At 33.8% G+C, this 9901-nt stretch overlaps 1 protein-coding gene across 1 annotated transcript; it reads left to right on the top strand.

Annotated features, from left to right (window-relative positions):
- The first annotated feature begins 330 nt into the window (after positions 1 to 330).
- LOC107855820 (acylsugar acyltransferase 3-like) lies at positions 331 to 2020 on the top strand. Its single transcript, XM_016700815.2, has one exon. The coding sequence runs from the start codon at positions 425 to 427 to the stop codon at positions 1751 to 1753; it is 1329 nt and encodes a 442-aa protein (XP_016556301.2). The 5' UTR covers positions 331 to 424; the 3' UTR covers positions 1754 to 2020.
- Positions 2021 to 9901: the final 7881 nt, after the last annotated feature.

The following is a 9901-nucleotide window of genomic DNA, read 5'->3' as shown; positions in this document are numbered from 1 at the left end:
GTTTCCCTTTCCCTAAATTAGCTTATGCACGGGAAAATAAAGGCATGACTTCTGCAATTTTAATTATGTTACTATTATTTTGTTACTTTATTTTAATTAATGGAAATATAATTTCTATTTAATTTAATAATATCGTTGAAGTTCTAGTAATTTTCATCATACAGAGATATGTACATCTTTACTATTTGTCGAAAATATTGAATTCAACTGAATCGTCACGAACATTCAACATTTGCCTTTGTTTGACCTAAACCGTCAATGTGTAAACTTTAAATTTTTGCAGTTTCCTCCTATGGACAATAGGCCGGCCGAAAATTCAAGTACAAAAATGTCAAACAGCTCTATCATGAATTACTATATAAGTTTAGTTTTTATAATTGATCTTGAAAATACCCTCAATTAATTTTTTTCTTTTTTTTTAAAAATGGCTGCCTCAGCTCTATTTTCTTTATCCAAGAAAATAATCAAACCATTTTCTCCTACCCCTTTTTCTGAAAGAATTTACAAGTTTTCTTTCATTGATCAATTCAATAGTACACAATATATCCCCTTAGCCTTTTTCTATCCCAATAATAAGAGAGTAACCTCAATTGGACCAAATGATATGTGTAAGATAATTGAAAATTCCCTTTCAAAAGCCTTAGCTGCTTATTACCCTTTTGCTGGAACATTAAGGGACAATGTTCATATCGAGTGTAACGATATCGGTGCTGATTTTTACAAGGCTCGATTCGATTGTCCCATGTCTGAAATTCTCAAAAGTCAGGACAGAAATGTCAAAGAAATAGTATATCCCAAGGATATACCGTGGAATGTCGTTGCACCTAATAGAGAATTGGTCACGGTTCAATTGAACCAGTTTGATTGTGGAGGAATTGCTTTAGGAGCATGTGTGTCACACAAGATTGGAGACATGTGCACATTTAACAGATTTATAAATGACTGGGCTGCAATTGCACGTGATTCTAACTTAAATATACGTCCTCAATTTATTGGATCATCTATTTTCCCATCCACAAATGAACCTGTGAATGAGCCACCTCGCGAACAGTGTGTAACAAAGCGGTTAACCTTTTCAAACCGTACACTAAAATCCCTCCTCTCTGAATCTTCATCGTCAGGAGTGAAAAATCCAACTCGGGTTGAAATACTAACAGCTCTTCTTTATAAATGTGGCATGACAGCAAATTCGAGTCGATTATTCAAGCCATCAGTTTTGTTTCAGACTATCAATTTAAGACCTATTATACCTTTGCCAGAGAATACTCCTGGAAATTTCAGTTCTTCCCTTTTTGTACCAACATACGTTGAAGAAGAAATGAAGTTATCGCGATTGGTTAGTGAGTTAAGAAAGGGGAAACAACGATTTTTTGATGATTACAAAAAGTGTAAGGAAGATCCTCAAGATTTGATTTGTACAACAATGAGTCCATTTCAAGAAATAAGAACTCTATTCAAGAATAATGATTTTGATCTTTATAGATGTAGCAGTATGGTGAATTATTCGTTGTATGATGTAGACTTTGGTTGGGGTCAGCCTAGTAAAGTACGTATGGTGGACTCTCAACTGAGAAATATTTTCTTGCTCTTTGATGACAAAAAAGGAGATCGCGTAGAAGCACAGGTATCTTTGGATGAAGAAGGTACCATGTCCGCGTTTTTGAGAGAGATGGAGCAGATTATTGAATTTGAACTTCCACCTGATGAAGAAATTTCATCTGATGAAGAAATTCGAATGGAAGCAAGATGTTGATAAATGTGTTCTTTTTTTCTTAGTGAGGAACACTTTAAATAAAGATGTGTTCTATGTTGTTTCATTTGGTTATTTTAAATTAATTCTGGCACATTTCTCTAGTGAAGTGAAATAATGTCCTCAAATCGGTGTCATAAATCAGGCATGCAAATGTTGTATCTGGAGCTTTGAATAAGATGGAGCTTAGTCGTTGGAGTTTAACATTCCATCTTTCAACTCCAACAACAACGTTTCATCGTCAAAATAAGTCTAGTTCGTGACATAAAACTTGAGGGTTATTGAGTGATTTTTCTTATTTCACTTTCATTTACCACTATTAACAGATTAATTAACATTTAATACAAATATCAGCACAACAAAAATTCATTCAACATGTGCATCCTCCATACAATGCTGGTGGTCATAAGCATATCTTGGGGATCATAAGTCCTGCCTAAGGGAAAGCTCAAACTGCTCAAATCTTCAGATTGATGTATACTGAGCATGTCTATGATATTTGAGAAGAAGAGCATAATTTGGGAATGTATTGCTAGAGAGATTGCTCACATGCATTTGCTATGTTAGAGACAACCAAAAGACTATTCAAGCCATTCATCATCATGTCTTTTGGCTTTCTAGATTAGTCTTTTGCTTTGTTTTCTGTTGTCTTTGAACTGAGAATAGCAAGCTACGTCGTAGCTTAGCTATATGTTTTGAAACTGCTGTATTTGGTCATTAATACAATCCTGTTAATTAGTACTAAATATATATATATATATAATAAATAAATGTACCCCTTAACTTAGTTTAAGCTTGCATATACGTACACTAACTTTGGATGTACACGATTAGATACTTCCGTTTGGCCATGAAAATCATAATTTTTCAGAGTTGAACTTGGAGTTGGAGTTGTGTTTGGCCATGAATATAAATGTGAGTTGTTTTTTAATTTTTGTGAGAGAAGTAGGAGTGAAAAAAGTGAAAACAAGTAAAACTTGTTTTCACTTTTTCCAAATATAATTTCAAATTGTATTTGGAATTCTCATGGCCAAACACATACTCTTTTTACTTTTTTCAATAAAGTGAAATAATTTTCATGATCAAACGTCTACTTAAACTTGTATAAAGTTGAACATGTAGACACAAGTGTCCTACATGGCCAATTTGCGTCCGACGTATCGTCATACATGTATTATGTCACATATAGAGATGGCAATGAGGTGGTGCGGTGCGGTTATTTTCTTAACCAAATATTTGATAATCATTCCGCACCGCACCGCATAACTTTTAAACCTGATAAATCCGCCCCACATACATACCCGCACAAAGCTGCACCGAAGTACTACTGCATTTTTTGAAAATCATCATATCTCATAAAAGAGGTTGATGAGTACTTTGTATTGGATTCAATAGGATGTGTGAATGGAAAATGGAGGGAATTTTTGGAGGAAAAGTGAGCTCAAGGTTAAAAGAAAAGTGTACTCACTAAAGGAAAGTCTACTTCTCCCACATTGGTGGGAGAAAAAACTTTATTGTGTTTTTATTAAGAAATACTCCTTCAAGTGGATAGTGAGGCAAGAACCAAGAGGTGCGTTGCACCGTTGTTGCTTGGCTTCATATCTGATTTTTTTTTTTCGATAAATTGAAACCTGGAAAAACAAGTGAAATTTTTTAATCCAAAAGTCCAACGAAAAATATTTTTTCCATGAACATATATGCAAAAACGCAGAAACGCACCTCGAAATGGATGCAACCCTTCGAGGAAATGACACACTGTTTCGAAAAAGGGTGACTGTTCAATCGAACATGACTGTTCAGAAAAGACACACTATTTCAAAATGGACAGACATGACTCTTCCTAAGTGATACAACTTTCCATGAACCATTGCTTCCTTTTTGAAGGGGCACTTGATGGCTATAAATACCTGAACTTTTTTCTCAGGTATGTATGAAATTTTTAGTATTGAAAAACAACACTCTTCTACTTCCAAAAAGTTTTTGTGATCATCAACCGTTGAGTATGTTCGAAGAATCTGAAGGTTTGAGGTACCGCTACATTCAAATTGTGAGCCATTTTATCTTGGGAGAAAAAATCCTACAACCTCGGGTACTTGAGAGGAATTAATTTCTTAAGGACACTCCATGCAATTGAAGGACTTGGTTCTGTTTCTACTTCATCTTATTTCTTTTAGATAACATAATTCTTTGATAGTTCATGTTGAACTTGTATTGAAGGTGTTAAAACTTTATTGTTGTTCTTAAAACAATCTTGAACTTGTGTTGAAGTGTAGTGTGTAAGCATACAGATTGTGTACCCGAAAACAACAATCTTAAGGAATTAATTTCATAATTTGTATTGTTTAGTTTCTGAAGATTAAAGCTTTATGCTTTCTACTTTGTTTGAACTTAACAAGTGATTTGAAGAAATAAAAATTTCATCACAAGTTAAAGGTCATTCGATTAATGATTAGAAGACATAAAAACTTCATTGTTAAACTAGAAATAAATAGTGTTTAAAGTTGCTACAAACTTGTAATTAGGATTTTGATATACTAAAGTTGACTGTCTTTTTGTGACAGGAAAAATGGCTACTGACGGTCATTTAACTGATGGTGGGACAAGTGTGGCAACAACGAATTTTGCTACAACTAGTCACACAACTGCGCCACTTGCTATGGCACCAGCAAAAAAGTTCAAAAAAATTTCTGGAATAGATTTTAAACGGTAGCAACAAAAGATGTTCTTCTATTTGACAATCTTGTGTATTCAAAGATTTACATCTGAAAATGCTCAAGAATTTCCCGAAGAAACTTCGGACAAGGAGCGGTTCGTTGTATTAGACACATGGAAATATTCTGATTTTCTATGTAGGAATTATATCCTAAGTGGTATCTAAGATGATTTATACAACGTTTACAGCAGAATGAAGATATCAAAAGAGTTATGGAATATACTGGAAAAAAATATATGACTGAGGATGCTGGAACTAAGAAGTTCTTTGTTGCAAGATTCCTTGAATACAAAATGATTGACAGTAAGACTATCGTATCTCAAGTACAGGAATTACAAGTTATCATCCACGAAAGGAAATTTTGCAATAAGTGGAGCTAACATTGTAGAAGACGACCCCAACAACTCAAAGAAGCAGAATAAAGTTAGACAACAAAGCATTCAAACTAAGAAGAAATTCAAGGAAAAATGCTTTAATTGTGGCAAGATTGGCCACAAGTCAACAGATTGTAGTGCCCCAAATAAAGAAAAAAAAGGATCAAGAGAATATGACTGAATCCAAGAAAGAATGGACAATCTATGTGCCATACTTTCTGAATGTAACTTGGTGGAAAATCCTCGAGAATGGTGGATTTATTCTAGTGCCACCCCCCACGTTTGTACCAATAAAGAATTATTTGCTGCATACACTCTAGCTCAAGGCAAAGAGAAGATCTATATGGAAAACTCTGAAACTGTAAAAGTTGAAGGGATATGAAAATTCTACTTGAAAATGACGTCAGACAAAGTGTTGACTCTCAGCAATGCCCTTTATGTACCGAAGTTGAGAAAGAACTTGATTTTCGTATCACTTCTTGGAAAAAATGAATTCAAATGTGTATTTGTTTCAAGCGAGATTGTACTTAGTAAAAGAGAAGTGTACGTAGGAAAAGGCTACCTCACTGAGGGACTATTTAAGATAAATGTAATAACAGTTGAAATCAATAAAAGTTCTATTTTTGTTACTTGCTTAAGTCTAATAAATTTTGGCATGAATAATTAGGATATGTCAATCGCAAAACTTTGCTAAAATTGATTAACTTAGAAGTTTTGTCAAACTTTGGGTGCAATAAATTAAAATATCAAACGTGTGTGGAATTCAAGTATGCTAAGCATTCATATAAGTCTGTTGAAAGGAATTCCAATCCCTTAGAATTAATCCACACTGACATTTGTGATATGAAGTTGACACCATCTCGTGGTTGGAAAAAATATTTTATAACTTTTACTGATGGTTGCACTATGTACTGTTATGTCTATTTTTTAAACAGTAAGGATGAAGCAATAGATGCGTTACAGTAAGGATGAAGCAATAAATGTGTTTAGGCAATATAAAACAAAAGTTAAAAATCAGTTAGAGAAAAAGATCAAAACAATAAGAAGTGATAGAGATGGAGAATATGAATCTTCTTTTGCAAAAATTTGTGTAGAAATGGAATTGTCCATCAAACTATGGCCCCGTATTCCCCTCAATCTAATGGAATTGTGGAAAGAAAAAATCAAACCTTAAAGGAAATGATGAATGTCTTACTTATAAGTTCAGATTTACCGCAAAGCTTGTGGGGGAATCTATCTTTATAGCTAACCGAATACTCAATATGGTTCCCCACAGTAAGACACTATCAATTCCATATGAAAATGAAAAGAAAGAAAATCCAACTTGAAATATTTTAAAGTGTCTAGTGAAAGTTCAAGTTCCTATGCCTAAAAGGGTAAAGATAGGACCTAAGACAATGGACTGTATGTTCATAGGATATGCTAAAAGTTATAAAGCATGTCGGTTTTTGGTTCATAAATTCGAACATCTGGATATCAATCAAAATACGGTAATTGAATCAGATAATGTCGAGTTCTTTAAACACATTTATCCCTATAAAACTAGATATGAACAGTATAGTAGAGGGTCTAAACTACATCAAGATGAATCAACCGAGGATGTACATAATGATGATAATCTAAGATGTAGTATACTTCAAAGAATGTCAACTTCTTTTGGATGGGATTTTGTAACATTTCTCTTAGAAAATGAGCCTCAAACATTTAAAAAAGTGATGTCATCTTCAGACTCATCCTTTTTGAAAGAGACAGTCAATAGTGAGACTGAATCAATATTGAACAACCATACTTAGGAGTTGGTTGATCTTTATGTGGAAAATAAATCTTTAGGTTCTAAATGGATATTCAAAAGGAAAATGAAAGCAAATAATACTATTGACAAATACAAGGCAAGGCTTGTAGTAAAAGGCTTCAAACAAAAGCAAGACCTTGATTACTTTGATACATACTTTCCTGTAACAAGGACAACATCAATACGGATTTTAATTGCCTTGGCGGCAGTATATAACCTTGAATCTATCAAATGAATGTGAAAACAACATTCCTAAATGAAGAACTGGTGGAAGAAATTTACATAGAAAAATCTGAGGATTTTGTGGTTCTTGGTAAAGAAAAGAAGGTGTGCAAACTTGCTAAGTCTCTCTATGGACTAAAACAAGCACCTAAACAGTAGCATGTAAAGTTTGACCAAACTATATTGGTAAACGGGTTTAAGATAAATGAATGCGATAAATGTGTTTACATTAAATACAGTCTAAATCACAAAGTCATTTTTTGTTTGTATGTGGATGATATGTTGATCATCATTAGAGACATTTTTGACATAAATGCTACGAAATAAATGCTTGAGAGCAAGTTAGATATGAAAGACCTTGGAGTTGCGAATGTGATCTTAGGAATAAGAATTCATAAGACTCCATACGGGTTGACATTGTCATAGTTTCATTATATTGAAAAGGTACTTGACAAATTCAAGTATTTAAAATTTGGTATTGCTAAGACTCTATTTGACGTTAGCTTTTCACTTTAATATAATAAAGGTGAAAGTGACTCATAGTTGGACTACGCAAGAGTTCTGGGATGTTTAATGTATATCATGAACTGTACATGGCCAGACATAGCATGTGCTATTAGTAAATTGAGTCGGTACACGAGTAATCCCAATAAGACTCATTGGATGAAAATGAAAAGATATTTGGGGTATCTTATATACACTCAAGACTATGCTTTGCATTATAGTAAATATCCAGTGGTGATTGAAGGATATAGTGATGCAAATTGGATCACTGAATCGAATGAAGTAAAATCCAAGAGGGAATATGTATTTACTTTAGGTAGAGAAGCAGTCTCTTAAAAATTGTCCAAACAGACATGTATTGCTCGCTCTACAATAGAATCTAAATTTATCACACTAGATAAAGATGGAGAAGAAGCTAAATGGATCCAAAATTTCTTGGAAGATATTCCTTATTGGCCTAAACCATTGGCACCAGTATGTATACACTCTGCTAGCCGAGCGGCGATAGGTAGGGCAGGGAGCATGATGTATAATAATAAATCTCGTCATATAAGACGGGGACATAATACCATTAGAGAACTTCTCTCTAGTGAAATTATCACTATTGACTATGTGAAGTCAAAGAATAATGTGTCGGATCCACTTACAAAAGGTCTATCTAGAGAAGGAGTGAGAGAACATTGAAGGAAATGGGTTTACGGCCTAGGACAAGTCAGCATGGTGGTAACTCTACTTAGAAGACTAGAGATACCAAGAGCTAGGTTCAAGGAGATCAAACAAAGTTGTGACTGACCGTTCAACATTGTCAATATATCCAACCCATTCTCATGATGTAGACAATGTTTAGTAAACAATGATAAGGCTTATGGTGTGAAGCTTTTTAATGATCATCTAAATTTGGAAGATTTGATCAAATAATTTAATCTATAGGATTGAACATTTAGAAATCATCCATGTGATGGTGAAGTGGAAACCGCTTCAAGAATAATGTTAGTAAAGCCCTATTCTCTCAATCTCATGAACTCAAGATGTGTTCATGGCTGAAACAAATAAAACCATGAGAACCATAAATGGTAGAAGGCTGATTATATGGAAAGTGAGCTTACACTTAAAAGAAAAGTGTACTCACTTAAGGAAAGTCTACTTCTCCCACATTGGTGGGAGAAAGAAACTTTATTGTGTTTTTATTAAGAAACACTACTTCAAGTGGATAGTGAGGGAAGAACCAAGAGGTGCCTCGCGCTATCGTCGTCGTCGCTCGGCTCGGCTTCAGCTTGGATTTGGATTCATAAAACTATCGATGAGATTAATTTTTCAGATAAAGTTTATTTGAAATTTGAAAAAAAAAGTGAAATTTTTTAATTTAAAAATCCAACGAAAAATATTTTCTCTATGAACATGCATGTAGAAATGCAAAAACATACATCAAAAGGGACACAACCCTTCAAGGAAATAACACACTATTTCAAAAAAGGAGTGACTGCTCAGTCGAACATGACTGTTCAGAAAAGACACACTATTTCAGAATGGACAGAAATGACTCTTCCAAAGTTATACAACTTTCCATGAACCATTGCTTCCTTTTCGAAGGGGCACTTGATGGCTATAAATACTTGAACTTTTTCCTCAAGTATGTACGAAATATTTAGCATTGAAAAACACTCTTTTACTTCCAAAAGCTCTTTGAGATGAGTGTGTTCAAAGAATCTGAAGGTTTGAGGTACCACTACGTTCAGATTGTGAGCCATTTTATCCTGGAAGGAAAAATCTCTCATCCTCGAGTACTTAAGGGGAATTAATTCCTTAAGGACACTCCGTGCAATTGGAGGACTTGGTTCTATTTCTACTTCATCTTATTTCTTTTAGATGACATACTTCTTTGATAGTTCATGTTGAATTTGTATCGAAGGTGTTAAAACTTTATTGTTGTTCTTGAAATAGTCTTGAACTTGTGTTGAAGAGTAGTGCGTAAACATACAGATTGTGTACCTGAAAATAACACTTTGTTATTATTCGAGATACTGAAAATCAAAATAAAATCAATCATTTTGAATAATCTGGACCACTTTAATATCATCTTAGAGTAGTATCATATAATTACCATAGCACAGAGAAAACAAGAAAAGAACAGAGATAATAAGAAGAAATCTGATTAATTAGCGTAGCAGAGAAAATAGGAATAAAAAGTAGCGGCAAGACAATAATGAGAGTGAGAGATGAGAGAGTCTTCTATTGTCTTTGATAGACGATCTTTCATAGATTTTATTCTAAAGCCCTAACCCGCTCCAAAAAAATAAATTATTTTTACTTTTAACCAGCATCGCAATCACGCTTATTGTGATGACCCTGTATGTCATTTTTCATATTCTCGCTTATTTTCACCATTAGAACTTTTCTATAGCTTCCCAAAGTCAATTATGACTTGTTAGAATTGATAGTTTGTTGATTTTTAGAACAAATTTCCCATTTAGAAGTCTTCGTCGATTCCAAATGGCCCTGAGCAAAACTTTAGAAAAATAATTTGGATGCAAATTTTGACTATGTCA

The sequence above is a fragment of the Capsicum annuum genome, chromosome 6, assembly GCF_002878395.1.
Source record: "Capsicum annuum cultivar UCD-10X-F1 chromosome 6, UCD10Xv1.1, whole genome shotgun sequence".
NCBI classification, from domain to species: Eukaryota; Viridiplantae; Streptophyta; class Magnoliopsida; order Solanales; family Solanaceae; genus Capsicum; species Capsicum annuum.
Note: the sequence above shows the minus strand (reverse complement) of the source record. Positions and strands in the feature narration are given on the sequence as shown.

Bases quoted from the DNA above. Each gene is read 5' to 3' on its own strand.
- LOC107855820 (XM_016700815.2), top strand. From the start codon at position 425: ATGGCTGCCTCAGCTCTATTTTCTTTATCCAAGAAAATAATCAAACCA.